At 48.5% G+C, this 20,161-nt stretch overlaps 1 protein-coding gene across 5 annotated transcripts in view; it reads right to left on the bottom strand.

Annotated features, from left to right (window-relative positions):
- STYXL1 (serine/threonine/tyrosine interacting like 1) overlaps positions 1–20,161 on the bottom strand; it is a 30,783-nt gene that overhangs the window by 9,940 nt on the left and 682 nt on the right. The window contains exons 1-7 of one of the 5 annotated variants that reach the window (XM_052656685.1): positions 19,955–20,114; positions 15,938–15,989; positions 12,276–12,379; positions 11,301–11,362; positions 10,464–10,608; positions 7,511–7,656; positions 1,367–1,512 (exon numbers count right to left, since the gene is read on the bottom strand). In XM_052656685.1, the coding sequence (XP_052512645.1) occupies positions 1,367–1,512; positions 7,511–7,656; positions 10,464–10,608; positions 11,301–11,362; positions 12,276–12,378 (602 nt within the window). In that variant the 5' untranslated portion in view covers position 12,379; positions 15,938–15,989; positions 19,955–20,114. Of the gene's footprint in view, positions 1–1,366; positions 1,513–7,510; positions 7,657–10,463; positions 10,609–11,300; positions 11,363–12,275; positions 12,380–13,288; positions 13,571–15,937; positions 15,990–16,345; positions 16,477–19,954; positions 20,115–20,161 lie in introns of those variants that run through there. The other 4 variants (XM_052656670.1, XM_052656662.1, XM_052656693.1 and 1 more) reach the window with 4 other exon arrangements.

The following is a 20,161-nucleotide window of genomic DNA, read 5'->3' as shown; positions in this document are numbered from 1 at the left end:
CTCCAGGGGACAGCTGGCAGCATGGTAGCTGACTTCCCTCAGGGTGAGTGAGCAAGACACGGCAAGATAGACGCCATGGTCTATGTGTGACCCAATATCAGAAGTGACAGCCCATCACTTTTGCTTTACTCCACCCATCAGTGAACCCCAGTGAGTCTAGCCCAGATGCTGTGAATGGTAGGTGGTGGGGAATCACCAGAAAGACTGCAAAGACATATTCCATATTCCCCTTTCGTTGATTTCTGTTGAGTCAGTCGTCAGTCTAATTATTGTTCCTTTGAAAGTCATGTCTTACTTATCTGCTTCTCCTCCCTCTCTCTCTTGTTCTCAGCAGTCTCACTAAGTGCCTTGATGTGATTTTCTTAAGATTTATTGATTTTCACATAGTAATTTTTATTACCAGATGCTTCACTGAATTCTTGTGTTATATAAATTCTCTCTGAGCTGAATTTTATTAGCTTTTGATTAGGAACTAGAGGAAGTAGAGGCCTTGGTGATCATGACTGGACATGGCTGGGAAGACACAGGCTGACAAGCAAGGCTGTAAAGAACTTTCCTGCTCCATGAACAATGGTGAGTGTGTGTGTGTGTGTGTGTGTGTGTGTGTGTGTGTGCGTGCGCGCGCACGCGTGTGTCCCTAGCACCAGGGAAAATCTGAGGCATAACAGTTGCTGTATCCAATGTTTATGTCTTCCCCAAATTCATATGTTGAACCCTAATTCCCAAAGTGACGGTATTTGGAGGTGGGGCTTTGGGGAGGTAATTAGCTTATGAGGGCAGAAATAGAAACCCTTATGAGTGGGATTAGTGCTCTTGTGAAAGGGACCCCTAGAGAGCTTTGCCCCTTCCGCCAGCTTTGCCCCTTCCACAGCAAGAAGAGTCCATCTGTGAACCAACAGCAAGCCTTCATCAGACACGGAATCTGCCAGTGCCTCCACCTTGGACTTCCCAGCCTCCACACCATGAGAAAGCCCGTTGTTCATAAGCCACTGGTCTGCAGTATTCTGTTACAGCAGCCCGGATGGACTAAGAGAGGGGTCACTTCTCAGAGGGCCTGAGACAAGGAAAGCAGGGTAAACCAGGATTATTTTGCATCAGAATATCAAAGCACCAAAACAGCATTACTTTTGATGAGATTTAAGTGCGGGCTGTGGGGCAAGTGTAGGGTCTCAGTCTGGGGCAGAGGATGCTATGCTCATGCCGGGAAGTCAAGAGCAGGCTAGCAACAGATGAAAACAACACAGATCCCATTCCAGTGTGTACTGACTTCTAAAAGCCATTTCAATTCTATCAGTGCATGCCACTAGAAGGCTTATATAAATAAATAATACTAATATTAAAAGAAATCAGTGGTATTTCTACTTACAATGGCCCTGTCTCCATGGAGATGTTGACATGTGCATTGATTTTCAAATCCTTCTGAATTTTAGGGTCGCAGGCTTGCTTGAAATTTCCCAGGTAGATCCTGCCTGGCATTATCTCAATAGGGTATGGCTGGAAGGCATCCAGTTCCTGAGGAGGGGATGGAGAAAGCCTGCTGTGATAATAATCCCCAGAGAAGAAGCTGTTTCTGTTTTGTCTCTTGAGATGCGGCTCAGCAAACAAGCTTAGAAAGGCAGACTGGGATAGTGAATGAGACTAACCAAATGTTCATTGCAGCACTATTTACGCAGCCAGGACGTGGAAGCAACCTAACCGCCCAACATCAGGGGAATGGATAAAGAAGACGTGGCACGTATATACAATGGAATGCTACTCGGCCATATGAAAGAATGAAGTAACGCTGTTGGCAGCAACAATGGATGGACCTAGAAATTATTGTAACTAAGTGAAATAAGTCAGACAGAGAAAGACAGACACTATATGGTATCACTTATATGTGGGATCTTAAAAATATGATACCAAAAAAAACACAAAAGAAAAAAAACACACACACACAAAGAGTAAAAACATATGATAGAAATGAACTTACTTACAAGACAGAAAGAGACCCACAGACTTTGAAAACAAACTTACGGTTATCAAAAGGGAAAGATGTAGGAGGAAGGATAAATTACAAGTTTGGGATTAACATACACACAATACAATATATAAAACAGATAATCAACAAGGACCTAGTGAATAGCACAGGGACCTCTACTCAGTATTCTATAATAACCTATACGGGAAAGGACTCTGAGAAAGAGTGGATATATGTATGCAAATAGCTGAACCGCTTTTGCTGTGCCCCTTTAACTAACACCGCATTGTGAAGCAACTATGTCCCAATGTAAAGCAAAATTTAATTTTAAAAAATTATGTCAAAAAATTTAAGAACAAAACTACCATTTGATCCAGCAATCCTGCTTTTGGTATATATCTGAAGGAAATGAAATGACCATCTTGAAGATATATCTGCACCCCACATGATCATTTGAGCATTATTCACAAAAGATACAGAAATGACCTAGAAGTCCATCAATGGATGAATGGATAAAGAAAATACAGCATGTATATACAATGGAATACTGTTCAGCCATAAAAAAGAAGGAAATCTTGTCATTTGTGACCACATGAATGGAATTTGAGGGCACTGTGCTGAGTGAATCAGTCAAAAAAAAAAAAAACAAAAAACACTGCATGATCTCACTCACATGTGGAACTCTGAAAAAGCAAAACTCATGGTATTTCCAGGGGCTGTGGGGGTGGGGAAAATGGGGAGATGTTAGTCAAGGTTATAAACCTCCAGATATAAGGCAAATCAGTTCTGGGGATCTAATGTACAGCATGGTGACTACAGCTAACAGCGCAGTATTATATACTTGAAATTTTAAGAAAAATTTCTAGAAAGTACATCTTAAATGTGCTCATCGCTCACACACACATAAACGGTAACTGTGTGAGGTGATGGATGTGTTCATTTTACTATGGTAATCATCTTGCAACATATGAAGTGATAGTGAAAGTGTTAGTTGCTCAGTCCTGTCTGACTCTGTGGGACCCCATGGACGGCGGCCCTCCAGGTTCCTTTGTCCATGGGATTCTCTAGGCAAGAATACTGGAGTGGGTAGCCATTCTCTTCTCCAGGAGATCTCCCTGACCCAGAGATCAAACCCGGGTCTCCTGCATGTCAGGCAGATTCTTTACCATCTGAGCCACCAGAGAAGCTGCAACATATATGTGTATCAAATCATGCTGTACGCCTTAAACTTACACAATCTTATACATCGATTATACCTCAATAAACCTGGGGGGGTGGATTACAAAATTTGAGTGTTTCCAAGGAAAGATTATTAGAGCGCCCATCAGGTGGTTAGAAACAATTATTAACAAAAATAATTATTAAACAATTATTAATGAGACTTATAAACAAGTTGGAAAACAGCCAGAGAAGCACACCAGTCTAAGACTGTTCTCAAAACATGCCTCCAGGACTAATGAAAATGCCCCTAATGGTTCCCTGGGTGACCTCTTGCAGTTCAGATGTCGGTAATAAAACAGTGGATACTTGTTTATTGTTGGCATAGACCAGAAACTTACTTGTTATATTTAGCAATATAAAACCTAGGCATAACCTCAAAAGAAAAAAAGAAAAAGAAATCCACTAACATTGAATAAACTGATGTTTATAGAATATGATCTGGTGGTGGTGGTGGTTGTTCAGTCGCTGAGTTGTGTCTGACTCTTTGCGACCGCACAGACTGTCTGTAGCATGCTAGGCTTCCCTGTCCTTTACTGTCTCCCAGAGTTTGCTCAGACTCATGTCCATGGAGTCAGTGATGCTGTCTAGCCATCTCATCCTTGGCTGCCCTCTTCTCCTTTTGCCTTCAATCTTTCTCAGCATCAGGGTCTTTTCCAATGAGTTGGCTCTTTGCATCATTGGCCAAAGTATTGGAGTTTCCGCTTCAGCATCAAATTTGGAAAACTCAGCAGTGGCCACAGGACTGAAAAAAGGCCAATTCCAATCCCAAAGCAGGGCAATGCCAAAGAATGTTCAAACTGTTTAGAAACCCCCCTTTTTTCATCAGTTTTCCATAGGAAATGCTAACCAATATAATTTTAAAGGTCAAACCAGTTCTAAACCACCTCTGGCTCCAAGTTCGACTCAGAAACAACATCTCAAGACCTCAAGCTAGTGTGCAGTCCACCTGAGGCTTTCAGAGCCTTCTGGCTTCAGCACACCTCCCCTCCCAGTGAACCCACCACCAGCCCACATTCCTCTGAAACTGTCGACCTCAAAAGCTTTTTTATCAATGAGCAGACACCACTCCGAGTCAACCCCCAAGTCTGTGAGACATTCGGCCCTTCCACATGCAGGCAGGCAGGCCCACTACCTGCAAATGTGACCCAAAGCGCTCCCTAGGGTTCAGGGTGACCACCCCCTCAGGATGCTCAGCTTGCTGGAGCCAAGTGAACTCCTGGTTTCATGTGGAAAATCTCACTCATTCTCATCACAAATCTGTCAAGGCTCTTCTTGATGCTTTTGAACCAGCTTCCTTTCCCAGTAGTTTCAAGGGCCGTGGGGGAGTGGGTGTAACATGGATAAAAACATGCTCTGCTCTAAACAGCCACTGCCTATTAATTCTAGAGGACACAGTTTTGACAACCACATTGACAAATGTAAAAGAAACCAGTATCACAAACTAACATGTCCAACTTGAGCCCACTGCCTTCCCCCAACACAGCTACAGTCCACTGGGTCACAAATAGTCAGACATGACTTAGCGACTAGACAAGAACATATAAGACAGGAAATTAGCAGTCACTCGGTCTAAAGTAGAGGGGCCATCTCAGAGTCTAAACTCCGTGCCTCCATCCCCCTGGTAGGAGTTCCTTGGGGAGCAGCAGAGACACGTCTGCTTCACAACGTGTCAAAACACATAACAGGAAGGGAGTGGGGCTTTCGCTCTTGCCCCTGAATTACTAACAAAAGTCCCAAAGTAGGGAGAAGCCAGTCTAGGAAAGTACATCCTATGAAGGCCTCGAACAAGCAGCATAGAACTCACCTGTCCAGGCCCTGCTAGATACCACCAGCCACCGCCCCATCCCTCTTCCCAAACTACTTAAGAAGACTGGGGCAAGGACCAGTCTCAGGTGTATACATGTCAAAACTGACCAAACTGTACATTCTAAATATGTGCTGTTTTAACCTATGCCAGTTCCACCTTCCTAAAGCTTTATGAGAAAAATAAAGGGGCTTTCCTGGGGATCCAGTGGTTAAGAACCTGCCTGCCAACGCAGAAGACATGGGTTTGACCCCTGGTCTGGGAAGATCCCACAGGCCACACAGTGACTAAGCCCATGCACTGCAACTGCTGAAGCCTGTGCACCTAGAGCGCGAGATGCACAGGAAGCCAAGCTGCGGCCACGCGAAGCCTGAGCGCCACGCCCAGGGCAGCCCCTGCTCTCCGCAGCTGGAGCGCGCCCATGCACAGCGACAAAGACCCACTGCACCCAAAAGTGAATATTAAACAAAAGAGAAAGAAGGGGAGTTATGAGCATGTGAGGTTTGCAGACAAGAAAGAGCCCCTCTCGTCGCCACAAAGCCAGTAAGGATGCTCCTCTGTGGGCAAAGAGGGGCGCCTGGAGGGACCCGGGAAGACTGGCTGTATAGCTGCTGAGCCAAGACTTACAGCCCAGTGGAAGGTGAGGACGTCTCCTGGAGAGCGCCACACGTATACCCTGCGTTTGGGAACAGGTATGACCCCAGGCGTGGGTCCTCGCCTTTTCACACAGGCTGGCTGGAGCAGCCGCGCCAGCAAGGCCAGGAGCAGCCTCATTCCTACCATCACACCCTCTGGAGGCTCATTCTGGGCTTCAGGTGAAGGAATGTGGACGGGGTGGGAGGTCATGAGCTGCCAATGGAAGGGAAGGGACCTGGCAGGTATTCCTGTCAGGAATTCTCAGCTGGCTCTCTCTGAAGGATCCTTGGTACCAGATGGAAAGGAAACCAGCCTCAAAGGCCATCATCGGTGGCACACAGAACCAGGCGGGGCAGGATGAGAAGAGGGCACATCCCCACCACTGATAAGCAGCCAGTCACACAAGACAGGGCCCACACGGACCCCCAGCACCAAAGGGACCAGGACCGGAAGAGGGGAAGTAAGAAGGTGTCCTTGAAGCTACCCTGCACTCCTCCCCATTCCCAGTCCCGAGCCTGCAGACAAAGGAAGGCTGCCCAGCTCTGGGAAGGGAGAAGAAGGCGTGAGTTGAGACTAGAACGTTAAGCTAGCCTAGCTTGAACTGGACCATTTTATTCCCTTTTAAAAAATTATTTCAAAAGTACACAAAAGTGGAGAGAATGATGTAACAAACTCCTGGATCTCTCACCCTTCAGCAAACATTCATTATCAACTAATGGCCCACTTCGTTTCATATATACCTTCAACTTGCTGACCCTCCCCAGATTATTTTGAAGGAAATTCTAGACATCATGTTATTTTAATTATAAATATCTCATTATGTATCTCTAAGAGATAGAGACTCACGTTCTCAGAAACATAGCCATAATAATGTCATCACAACCTAAAAAAAATCTGTAACGATAATTCCTTGTTGTTCAGTTGCTCAGTCGTGTCCGACTCTTTGTGACCCCATGGACTGCAGCACGCCAGGCCTCCCTGTCCATCACCAACTCCCGGAGCTTGTTCAGACCCATGTCCATTGAGTCAGTGATGCCATCCAACCCTCTCATCCTCTGTCGTCCCCTTCTCCTCCTGCCCTTAATCTTTCCCAGCATCAGGGTCTTTTCAATGAGTCAGCTCTTCGCATCAGGTGGAATTCCTTCCTATCACCAAATTCCAGTTCCTAGGCACATTTCTCCAGTTGTTTCATAGTACGACGAAACTGAAATTTCTGATAACTGAGAGTGGTCTGAAAGTATGGTATCGGCCCATGATGCTGCCCACGGCGAGTGAGAGCACAGCTGAAGTAATTGCTAGAAAGAATGAAACCCCTGCAGGTTCACATTCCATTTCATTCTGACTCTTCAAGAAACCAGATGCCATAAAATTCCCCCAGGGAGCACCCCTGTCTGCCTGTCACTGCCCCCCAGTGCTCACCTTATTCATCCTCTGGTTTGGCTCCTGACACCTTGTATAACACCTTGGCCACACTTTGTTACAACCCTTGTCTCTGCCAGTAGACAAAGGAATCCTTGTAGGCAGGGGCTGCTATCTCACCCTTTCGTTGTATCCTCTGGACCCAGCCAGGGTTTGTGAGGCCAGAAAGCTAAGGATGGCCCTGCCTGTGTGCCTTTGACCACGACCCATCGCCCAGAGGCCCCCGCCACGGATCCCTGCTCTCTAAGCTGGCCCCGTCGACAAAACACCACTCTGGCTTCTGCCTCCGTCTGGCACTCGTAAATTCATCACACTGGACTGGACTGCACCTCCTGGCTGCCCGAGTTCCTTCCCAAGCCATCGTCAACATCTCTTCCACCTTTTCCACACCATCTGCCTCCTCCTGCTTCTCCAGCCCTGCTCGCCACCCCTTCAGCCCCCAGCCTGCCTGCGCTCAGTGCACAGCTTGCCTGAGGCATCCAGATGATCTTCTGTGTCCGGAAGAAGTGATACATGGCCGAGAAGTGCTCGAAGCCTCCTCTCAGGATAAGGACGGGGTGGCGCGTGAGGTGGGTCAGGGTTCTGCCGCACTCAACAGCCGCTCCAAGCACTAATCCTAAGAGCAGAGACCAAAGAGGTGACTGTCCCCTGTGTGCTCACTGTTTGCCTAGAGGCCCAGTAGACAGGCACTCCACTCTGGAAAACAGCTATTGAGGAAACTGAAGCGAATATAAACAGAGATGAAAGCTACAATTAAAATTTAAAAAGCAATTCGCCACCAAGTAAGCTGATCTTTGTCTGTAAACTCCAAGATTTCATTTTCATTTCCATGTTGTTGCAAGGAAGGACGATCCAACATAAGCGGAATGCACATGTGTATCAGAAAGCGACAGTCGCTCGGTCGTGTCCAGCTCTTTGCAGCCACACGGACTGTACAGTTCACGGAATTCTCCAGGCCAACATACTGGTGTGGGGAGCCTTTCCCTTCTCCGGGGGATCCTCCCAACCCAGGGATCGAACCCAGGTCTCCCACATTTCAGGGGGATTCTTTACCAGCTGAGCCACGTCTGTGTATATACAATATCATAAATGATGTACCACACAATTCATCCATTTAAAGTATAGAAATGAATGTTTTTTAATGTATGCACAGTTGTGAAACCATCACTGCAGTCAATGTCAGAACATTTTAATCACCTCCAAAAGAAACCATGTACCAGTTAGAGGGTTTCGTTCCTCACTTCCCTGCAAACATTCAGCTCTAAGCAACCTCTAACCTAATTTCTTATGGCTTGACCTGTTTTGGACATTTTCTAGAAATGGAATTATATAAATGTGGCGTTTTGCATCTGGTTGCTTTCCCTGGGCATGATGTTGTCAAACTTCATCTGTGTTGCAGCAAGCGTCAGCACTCCAGCCTTTTTCATAGCTGAATAATATTCCTCTGTGTGGCTCTCCACCTTTGGTTTATCTACTGGTCTGTTGATGAATATTTCAGGTGTTTCCATTTTGTGCCTATTATAAGACTGCCAGGAACACCCATGTACAAGGTTTTGTGTGCACATGTTTAACTTCTCTCTGGTATACACTATGGATGAAGAATGTTGCTTGCCACATCAGTAAACAAAGAACACTGTGGCCATCGAGCCATTGGCTGCTGCAGGTGTCCCTGACTGTGCACTCTTCCCTGAGTAAGCAAATTATCAGTGTGTGGTTTTGGGTTCTGTTGTTCTGTGATTGTGATTTTTTACCGAGTGAGGATGGTGGCTCCATAGTGCTAAAGTGAGGTCAGGCACAGAGAGTAGAGGGGATTGTTTTCACTGACCACCATTTCCTAAGACTTAGGCTTCAGCCGACAATCCTAGGATTGCAGACCAGGGATGAGTGTAGCAAAGAGGGGACAATTTCCTGGCTAAGGGCCTCCTGAGAAAACTGGTGTTATTACAGGTGGAAGCCTACCGCCACCCAGTGGCCACTGGTATGAACGCCCAGCCCATGGAACTCATCCACCCCTATCAGTCACTGAGCCAGCAAGCAGCAGCAATGCGTGGTCAGCCCAAAGCAGGGGCTGAATGGAGAATGCAGCGGAGCCTCAGTGAAGCAGGCCGGAACTGGCCACGGTCCAGCTCGAGGATGAAGTGACTGTTCTCCAGGATCACCATTCAAGCCGTGGGAGACCAGACAGAGCCAGACTGCCTGGGTTTGAATCCTGGCCCCACCACTTACTACGTGTGGTGGTTTAAAAACTCTTCCCACAAACACTTTCAAATGCTTCCCTTTAGTTTAATTCCCCTCTCCTGTAGGGGTTGGAGAAGGAAATGGCAACCCGCTCCAGTGTCCTTGCCTGGAGAATCCCAGGGACGGGGGAGCCTGGTGGGCTGCCGTCTATGGGGTCGTAGAGTTGGACACGACTAAAGCGACTTAGCAGCAGCAGCAGCCTGTAGGGGTAGCTGTACTCAGTGACTTGCTTCTAATGAACAGAATGTGACCTAGTATTTCCGTCTCAAGAGCAGGTCATAAATAGGCACGTGGCTGTCCCCTTCTCTCCCTCTGTCTTGGCCCACTCCCTCGGGGGAAACCAGCTGCCCTGTCAGGAGGCCGTCTAAGCAGCCATCTGCGGAAGTCCGTGCAGTAAGGAACGGAGGACTCCTGGGTATTCCCATGGGAGCGGCCATCTCGGAGGCATGTCATCCTGGCCCCATCTCACCTCCTTGGGACAGCAGTCTGGCTGACGTCATGTCTACAGCCTCAGGACAAGGTGAGAACCTCCCAGCTAAGTGCTCCCAAATTCCACAGAAACAAACAGACAACTAATGATTATGGTATTAAACTACTGAGTTTGGGGGTAATTTGTTACACAGCAGTAGAAACCCACGGTCCCAAACATGGGGAATGAGTTATTTCACCTTCCTGGACTCCAATTTCCTCCTCTATAAAACGGAGACATTACTTACTAAGAGACAACTCTCCACGGCCTTTCGTGTTTCTACGTGTCCTTTGAACAAAGGCGCTGGCTTTCCAAGGATATCTGTGTAATAAACAGCCTTGGTTGATAGAGACAGTTCCTCCCTCCAGAGTCAAGGGCAGGCAGGCTTTCTGCATGTTTGTTAGAAAAGATTTAGGCCCCCTAAGCTCAGAGTTCGCTAACAATGCCACCCACTGCTTTCTGGCTACTTCTATTGCTCTGAGAAATAAAGTCTTTTATCTCTGAGCCAGGAGCCTCAGGTCTTACGCCAGCATCCACGAAACCACGGCAGGCTCGCTTGTCACCTTGCAAAGAAGGAAACATCCCAGACCCTTCCCAGGTTCTGACACTGCCGTCCCCATCGGGCTGCTCTGTAGAGGTGGCCCAGGCAGAGCTCCCGGCATGTGGCAAAAGCGCTCGGTAACTTAACTCTTCTCGCTGCTCTGGTACAGACTCACTGTGCTTGCCGTCGTCAGCACCGTCATCATCACTGCCGTCGTCTTTCAGCATTAGCTCCGGGGAGATGGTGTTGTTATCGTATATCACACAGTGTTCCACACACTCCAGATCCACAGACTCCGGGATTAGGTATTTGCCTGCCCTCTAAAGAAACCACCGGAGAAGCCTGTTGGTTGGTGGGTTAGGCTGAGTCCACACGCCCTGCACACCAGCACTGGGAGGCGCCCAGGTGGGACAGCGTCCCCTTCCTTGACTACACACAGGCCTGGAAACCCTGAGAGTGGACCAGAGAGGCTGCCACGTTCCAAGAGTCTTCCACACCCATGGTCCCTCCTGGGAGAAGCTGTCCACGGCTGACTGGACCAGAGATGATAGCCTGGCAAAGAACAGTGGTCTAGTGGCCAGCCCACAGCCAATTAGGAGCCTTGGCACAGGTGCTGAGAGGGCAGCCGTGGCCACCGGAACTACTGACACCCTCTGGAGAAGGGTGTGGGCGATGGAGACCAAATCCAAAATCCGCCATGAAGAGGGCAGTAAGCAGACAGGCTTGAATGGGCAAAAGTCACAACCCCAGGGTCCATAACACTGCCTGGCCCATCAAAGAATGAAATCAGCATTTGCTTAATGAAGCTGTTGCCCACGGAGGACAGGGAGAGGCCTCAGGGAGTGTGTGACAGTGTCAGAGACCCTCGTGGTGGACACACGGGGTCCTGCCCTGCCGCCCACAGTGTCCAGTAGGAGGTGCCCCCTCTTGGACCTCGGATAAAATCTCCCACTCTTCCGGCCCTCCAGTAAGGCAGCCCATCTGCCCCACCTTCGGACTCTTGTCGCTATACCTTCTTCACGAGGAGCGCTGTAATCACGTGGCTTTCATCATACTCCCATTTGGACCGCACATCTGAAAAGGAAAAATATCAAATGAGCAACTGCTTTTGCAAAGGAACACGTGACCAACAGGAGCATTAAAATACATTAAAGTAAAATGATGAGCCAGAAACAGAGAAAATAGCTCTAATACAGATAACTAACAAAATCTTGTATCCAGAATTTGTAAAGAAGCTAAAAATCAATGGGGGGAAAAAACTACAGACATCTGAAGACATCTTTACCTTCAGAAACAGCTGAAGAGTACATCCAAGGCTGACTTCAGCCCTTGTGAAGTGCCTGCCTGAGGACACTCAAGGCCATCAAAGAACTTACTGCTTGCTTGGCACCTGAAGACAGGGCCCCTGTCCCCCGCCTCTGAGAAGGGTAAGAGCCTAACTTCGATAAGCACCAGTTAGCAAGCCCCCTTGGGTTTCGCATGGTCCAGCTGCCACCCAGTTTGTAGTTTTTCACTTCCCTGCCTCTGAGCCCCACGTTCCCCCTCTCTACTCCCTCACTCTCCATCGCAAAGGCCTCTGTGCAAACTGGAGTCCTGTTCACTCGGAGCTCCTCCCTATTGCGATAGTACACTATCGATTAAATCCTGTCTTCCCCTTTGTTTATCTCTAACATGATCTAATAACAAAAATGAACCAACTACACTCTAGCTCCATGCAACAACATAAGTGAATCTTCATCGCATAGTCTTGAGCAAAGGTCAGAGACATGGTCTATCTGGCTTAAAAACAAGTGAAACTGGGACTTCCCGGGTGGTCCAGTGGTTAAGAAGCTCTCTTCCAAAGCAGGGGGTGCAGGTTCAGTCCCTAAGATTCCGCATGCTGTGGAACAACTAAGCCCGCACACTACAACCAGAGAGTCTGCCCACTGCAATGCGAGATCCTACCTGGCACAGCTAAGACCTACCCAGCCATAAATAAAGTACTTACCCAATAAACAGAGGTAGTTGGGTTCAGTTAATCTGGATAGTTTTGTGACCTGATTCAAGATGTTGTAAAGCTCTGTTGGTTCACACAAAACCAAACCAGTCATCCTACAGGAAAGAATCAATAACGTATTAATAAAAGCTTAGTGAAGTGAAAGTCGCTCAGTGGTGTCCGACTCTTTGTGACCCCATGGACTATTCAGTCCATGGAATTCTCCAGGCCAGAATATTATTGAGTGGGTAGCCTTTCCCTTCTCCAGGGGATCTTCCCAACCCAGGGATTGAACCCAGGTCTCCCGCATTGCAGGTGGATTCTTTACTAGCTGAGCCACAGGGGAAGCCCAAGGATATAGGCGTGGGTAGCCTATTCCTTCTCCAGCGGATCTTCCCAACCCAGCAATCTAACCACGGTCTCCTGCATTGCAGGCAAATTCTTTACCAACTGAGCTATCAGGGAAGCCCAAAAGCTTAGTACATCTTTCTATTTTAGATGAATGACTACCAAGTAAGATAATTAAACTTTCTTAACATGTGTTCTAACAAAGGTGAAAATAGTCACCAAAGTGATCAAGGAAACTTTAAAAACTTAAAGTGAAATGTGTGTAGGGGAGATAAACATTGCACACAACGTATCTGAATGAAACAGGTTGTAAAACAGTCACCAATTCGTTTCTTCTTTCAGTAAGTCATCACCGAACATCCACTACATGCCAGGCACTGGAAATGACTGTGGTCATCTAGACCTACCCTCATGAAGGTTACAGTCTAGGCTGGAATGCAGACATTGGACAAAAAAATACTTCATTAAGCAGGGAAAGCATTATAAAAGGGTCAGCATCCAGTGCCACAGGAGGTGCCAACAGGAGGGCCTCGCCTAGTCGGCGGGGATGGGTGGTCAGAGGGCTGTCTGAGATGTGATTGCTGAGACAGGAGGTTAGGCGAGACTTAAGCAGGTGGAGGAGACAGAGAGGATGAAGGAGGTGGGAATACTTCTGAGAGCAGGAGGGAACTTAGCACCTGAGGTTTCCAAAGGAGCCTGGGCTGACGGCAGTGGGAGGAGAGTGATGATGAAGACCCTGGGGAGGCTGATGCAGGTCCCTTGTGGGGGCCTTGTGGGCTTATTGTAAAGTCCGTGGTGCTTCCTGGAAGGTGGCGCATCGCTCACTTGTACTGACAGAACTGCCCGGCCAGCCTGGGCTGTGGCTCCTGCTTACAGGGCTGCTCTTGGTTCCTGGGTGCGACCGTCTCTGCAGCCCCCTGGACACTGAGCGGGGAAGGCTGGGCCTGTGCAGCAGCTTCCTGCAAGGAGGTTACCTTTTAGCCAGGGTGGGAGTGACCAAGAGCAGCCAGCAGACCTCTGCAGGCCAGTCAAGTCCAGGGACAATCCTGCTCAAGTGGACAGTTAGGGTCCACTTCAGGATTACCAATACGATGCTCCCCAGAAAGGCTAACCCCTCGTCTTGGGCCCTGGAACCTTCTCGCCTCCTCCAGCACCTCAGTTCTCAGCCTCCCCTCCAACATCATCACTTTCGGTCTCCATGTAGGTCGTTCCCAGTGGCATGCCAGCATCCTCTGTGCCTATCTCTGTTCCCTTTGTCAGCTGAGACCTTTTTATGTCTACACGGCCTCCACTTCCTCACCTCTGAACTCTAGTCTGAACCCCTGTTGTGCCACTTATTCTTGGCTGCCTGTCCTCAGGGAATAATTAGCCTTTCTGTGCCTCAGTTTCTGCCTCTGTAAAATGGGGGTAAAAATCGTATTACCATTTCTATAGACTAAGGATAATGGTACTTGTTGTGTGTGGATCAATGAAATTACACGTGGAAGACATTCTGAGCAGGGAGGAAGTGCTCGGTAATTGTTAGCTATTGGTACAAACTTCTCCCCTGGAACTTCTAACCCCAAACCACAGAACCTGCTCTTATCAAGGTCATCACAAATACTCCTCCTGCCTAACCCATTTAGTCATTCCTCTGTAACCTGCTTGAATGCCTCCTTCCCCAAACACTCCCCGCTCCCAGGACCCCCCACTCTCTGGGCTTCCCGCTTCCCTCGCAGATGGCTCCAACTCTCCCCACGAGCACACCCTCAGACACAGCCGTCTCCTCTCTTCTCTACCTCTACTCTCACTCTGGGACAGAGCTTCTCGGCCTTGGCACCACTGACGTGCGGGGCCAGGTAGTTCTTGGTGGTGGGGCTGAGCTATACACCACAGGATGTTTAGCAGGATCCCCAGCCTCTACCAGTAGATGCCAGGACCAACTCCCACCCTTCAATTACAAGTGTTTCCAGATGTCACCAAATGTCCCCTGCAAGAAGGGCAAAGTCACCGTTAGTTGACAACCACCACTCCCCTAGAGTCTGGGGGATTCATCCAGTCCCTTGAATACACCCTGTATACCAATGACTCCCAAATCATAGCCCCTACTTGACCTCTCCACTGAGCTCCAGGCTCCATGTGGATGCCTGATAGGTAGCTCAAGTATAATGTAGCCAGAAAAGAAGGTTTAAATTACACAAGCCCACATCTCCAACATCTTCTTGTCTTTTAGTCTTCCCTGTCTCAATAAACAGCACCATTATCCACCAAGTTACTCGAGGGCACATGTCTAATCCCTCATTTCCCTCCCATTAGCTCCCATCTATTAGCTCTACTACCTAAATATCTTGGGCTTCCCAGGTGGCTTGGTGGTAAAGAACCTGGCTGCCAACGCAGGAGATGCAGGCTTGAGCCCTGGGTCGGGAAGATCCCCTGGCGAAGGAAATGCCAAGCCACTCCAGTATTCTTGCCTGGAAAACCCATGGACAGAGGAGCCTGGTGGGTTACAGTCCATGGGGTTGCAAAAGAGTCAGACATGACTTAGTGACTAAGCAACACCACCTAAATATATATATTCCAAGCCCATCTCCAGGGCTAACATTTTAGACCAGAGTACTTGCATCTCTCTGCCAAGGACGCAGTACTCGCCAATTGGGCTTCTTGCTTCTGCTTTCTCCCTATAGTCTAAACTTCACATGGCAGGCAGGGTGATCTTTGTGAAGTATGAGTTCATTGTCTTCTCCTGTAGTCACTTATTTGCTTATTTTTATCATCAGTCTCCTCACAGTGGAATGTATGGCTCACAAGAGTGGGGACCTTGCCCTTCTTGTTCACTGCGGTATCCCCACACAGGGCCCAGGATTTCTGATGCAGACCAATGCTCAATCAGCATGTGTTTAACGAATACATTATTACTAGTCACCATTCCTGCCTTCACCAATGGGCCCATTCTGACCTAATGCCATACACCTAGATGCCACACACAGATCCCTCCTAAAGGACCTCCCAACTCATCCCCCCAGGTCCTCTGCCTCTGAAAGTCCTGATCTCAGGCCATTTTGGAGGTGGTGAGCATCAGGGAAAGAGGATGGACTCTGTGTCGTCCCCAAGCTTCATGAAGCCAACCTAAAAGCTGGCTCTTAACATACCTCGTTGATCCCTCTGAGTCCATCCTCACCCTCCCACCTGCTTCTCCCCATGACAACCTCCATCTCTTCATTCATTAGCTAACAGACTGTCTCTGGGCTTTCAGGTAGAAACCTAGTTTAGCCCCAGGAGTCAGCTCCTTCTGACATCTCTCCTTCCCAAAGGGTGCACTCGTACTTGTCAGGCAAGATCTGCCTCACCTGCTGGCAACCTTCAGGAGGGTATGCACATCCTGACCCCAACTGCACACTCCTGAGAGAAGACGCAGCCTTGTGAGCCACAGTGAGGAGCGCCCCTGGACTGGGCAGGCAGAGGCCTGGACACAGCAAACAGCCCTTCCAGCCCAACTCCACACTTGTTTTTTTTTGGCTACACTGAGCGTCATGAGGCATCGTAGTTCCCCGACTCGGGATCGAACCTGCGCCCCTGGCAGTGGAAACATGGAGTCCTAATCACTGGACCACCAGGGAATTCTTGCTCCAAACTCTGCAGGGTATGAGAGGTTCTCGGCTCCACCATTTAGGTCCTAAGAATATTTTGATATCAAACTTTTATATAGAACCATAAAACAAATACTGATGAGGTGCTCAGGCAGGCTTGTGCCCCACCTTCTGCTCCTGACATGGGTTCCTGGACATGTCCAAGCTCTGGACCCAGCTTTGTTTTCACTTCCCTGACCTCTGGCTGGCCCGGGGGACTGAAGCCTCTGCTCCCAACTCAGAACTGCCCCCATCAGCATCTCAGCTCACGGGAGCTCCTGGCCAGCACCTTCAGGCTGCCTCTGCTGTCGCCAGTCCGCCTCCCGGCTGCTCTGCTGGCACATAACTTGAAAAGCCAAGTCCTTTGATGCCCAGCAGGGATGGGCCACGACTGAAAATTAAGCTATATAAACATAGCTCTATTTAAACATTTATGTCCCCATTTTCCAATATTCTAGGTTCCCTAGAGGAAAATAAAACTCTCATACAGGTTGGGCAGTTAACATCTTTCTAACTCTTCATTTTAGCTCCAAGGATCTGAAAGATTTAAAATACTTCACCTGGGTAAAATACTTCACTTGTGGTACAATTTTAGGGTTGAAGAGAAGATAAGTTAGCACAGAACATGTGCACCTAAGAGCAAAAATTTGATAGCTCATGACTGTGCTCCAAAGCCTATGCAAGGAACAAAATGGTCAGTGTAGGTGCGTGTGTGCGGCTGGTGTGGGGGTGCAGCAAGGAGGGCATCAGTGTATTTCCTATATTGTGTATAAAGATAGACAATGAAGAACTAGAAAAAGTAATCTATAGTGGTAGAAATCAGGAAGTCAGGTATTTCTATTTTCTGGGGGACTGGGACATAAGGGAACTTTCTGGAATAAAGAAAATGTTCCTATAGCTTGTTTTGGGTGGTGGTTACAAGACTACAAACTGTCAAAACTACCAAACTGCACACTTAAGATCTGTATACTGTATCGTATGTAAAGTATATGGCAATTTTTGGAATCCCCTGAAATACGAGGACACTTCTCTACTTTGGGTGGGGATGGCCCAATAGAGAATTTGGGAGGTAGGGGTTCCCTGCCCTAGAGATGCTGACAGGGGCTGACTGACTTGGCAGGGATGGGGAGAAGTCCCAGCCCCAGATGTAGCAGTGAACATGAGAATCTGACTCCAGTTTCTCTCCTGTGCCCTCAACTCTCCCCTCTACAGGGATGACTTCAGCCCTGGCCTCTCTCAGGGGTTTCAATCCCATACTTCCTCTGGAGTAATCTCCCAAGTGTCCCCTGATACTTTTATGCGGACAATTCATCACCACTTCCAATTCAGCCCATCTAAAATAGAGCTCTTTACTTTTTCTCCACACAGCTCTCCTTCCACACAACTTCTCTCAGGCTGAGTTCCCACAGCACTTTTATTTAAATCCAGATGGGCACAAACAATTCTTATCAACTCTTCCCTCTCCCTCATTGGCCCCACGTCCCCATTTCTAAAACTACCATCAAAACTCAGATTATTTATCATCTCCTAAGACGCTTGCAGCACAGAAGCTGCAAGAACAAGGTTAGTCTCTCAAAATACTATGGAAGATAAGCCTCCTGAACAACCTCCCTGCCTTGCACATTTTTCCCTTGGAATCTTTGACATACCAAGGTCAGTCTAATCTTCCTCAAACACAGTTCTGGTGGCATCACAAAAGCCTCTGATAAACACTTGCTTCCCAAGGAATAAAACACAAACTTCTCAGCTAACATGCATAAACCCTGCACAATCTGGGTTTTCCAGTCTTGTATCTAAAACCACTTGACTCTCCCCAAATTCAGAAGCCCACTCTCAACCTGGTCAGGTGCTGGACAATAGAGATCAAAGTATCTGACTGCACGATGCTTTCAGTTCTCGTGGTAAGATACAGGGGTAAACAATTAACAAGAGAACACAGTCAGTGATACAATAAAGGACACTGTTCTCATGTCCCAACCCCCAACAGAAATTATCTGTTCACTGTCCCCTCCTCCAGGTTTTCCGTTGGGCTCTCTTCCCTTTCTTTCCCATCTGAACACTTTCTATTGTTAAATGCCCAACTCCCAGTGCCCCTCCTTTGGGAACTCCAAAGCCCACGTGCAAGGATCTCTCCCTCCTGTGGCGCTGAACGGCCTCACTCTTGTTCTTCCTTTACATCTCAGCTTAGATGTTTCATCCTCCAAAGTCCTCTCTCACATGGCCCCCACCTCCACCCCAAATCTGAGTTAGATAGACCTCCTTTGTGAAGGAAAGCTACACGGCTCAAAATGTCCTGGAGTTAAAACTCCCCTCCAATGGTGGGGTCTTCCTCACCATTCTATACAGGACAAAGAACTCCCTGGAGCCCCCCTGGAGCCCCCTGAAGGAAGGAATGGACATTAAGATTGATTACGTCCAGCTTCCAGCTGGTCCCAGTCTCCAGCCGGTCTCAGGAATTCCTTGCCCCCTTGTTAAAAGTTAACTAATCCAAACGATCTTGAAGAAAAACAGCCCCCTCAAGGCAATGTATTTCCACATCTATGTTGTCTGTATACCTCCTCTTTTCTCAACTTAGCGCAGCAGCTCACTCATCTGACTGCTGCCCCTTCTCGCCTCATTAAAGGTGATCTGTTCCTGTAAAGTATAGGTCTCATTCTTTCTCCAAACCTCACTTTCTCTGACTCCCTTAACCTACACTTTATGTTCCCACAGCCCCTCAAAATTCTCTAGTGTTGCCCATATCATGCTGCTTGCAATGCACCTGTCTCTCTCACTAGACTGTGAGCTCCTTAAAGGCAGAAAATGTGTGGATCCTCGCTCACGTGTGAAGCAAGTGGTCTTAGCAGCTCAATGACCAAATGGAAAGGAGGCAGGAAAGAGTAAGCCCGCCATCACGCGTGCCCTCCTACTTATATGTTCGTCAGTACTTGGGCTAACTGTTCTTTTTCACCTCCTGCTTCCCCGTCCCCAAGTAGGCTGTCATCTGTTCCCCCTCACTGGGTTTGCACACTTCTCCAAGGTAACAACCTGCAACACAACGACCTGCCCCACTTGACCCTGAACTTTTGGAGGGCAAGGAGGTCTCTGCACCCCCCAGAAAATAGCAGCAGGGCAAATGAAGCTTCTAAGTATACTGATACATTTGAATGGTAAGCTTCCAGTGAGCAAAAACCATGTCTTCACTTTCTCTGTGGTGGACTCTGAACAAATCCACTTTAACTGTGCTCAACATGGTTTCTTGGCTCCTAAAGCTTAAACGATGTGGCCAGGTTGACAGCATTGCTGGGCCGACCAGGGGTGAAGGGACGGCGTGACTTTGCAAGTTTTATCACCTGGATATCTGTTACCGCATCTATAAGCTCTAGCGATGAGTCAGTGCTCAGGATCTGTCATTCTCGGGAGTGGTGTCCCTAAAGCTTTGTAAACTTAATAGAAGGTCCTGGGCATCAGCAGGAACGACAAGTGGACGGACTGTGTGTGATCAGGGGTGGTGCACAGGACCGACAGATTAGAGGAGCCCCCATCGTCCACCTCAATCCCGGGGCTCTCAACCTCCCCTCCCCCGTTTCTTTTCCAGAGCTTTCCATAGTTCGGAGCTCCTCCAGTCCCCAGGGACAAGATGGGTGGGTTTGGCTGAGCTGGCGGAGGGGAAGGACGGCTCGGATCGCACCCATTCCGTCGGACCTCCGACCTGACCTCGGTCGGTCGCCCTGTCAGAGCCTTTGTCTGGGGCCCCACCTGCAAAATGGCTCCTCTAAGGCTCTCCAAGCCTACAGCCCGTCTTCTTCCACCTCTCGAGTGCGGACTCTCCCTCCCACTCTGACCGCGTCTGCCTCACAGGCCGCACGCAACACGACCAGCGCTGTGACCCAGCCCAAGAGAGCGCTCCGGGAAGCACCCTTCTGCGGGCCTCCAAGAAAGCCCGGATGTGGCCGAGATACCGCG

Source organism: Budorcas taxicolor, chromosome 2 (assembly GCF_023091745.1).
Source record: "Budorcas taxicolor isolate Tak-1 chromosome 2, Takin1.1, whole genome shotgun sequence".
Lineage (NCBI taxonomy): Eukaryota > Metazoa > Chordata > Mammalia > Artiodactyla > Bovidae > Budorcas > Budorcas taxicolor.
This window is presented reverse-complemented; position numbering and strand designations above follow the sequence as displayed.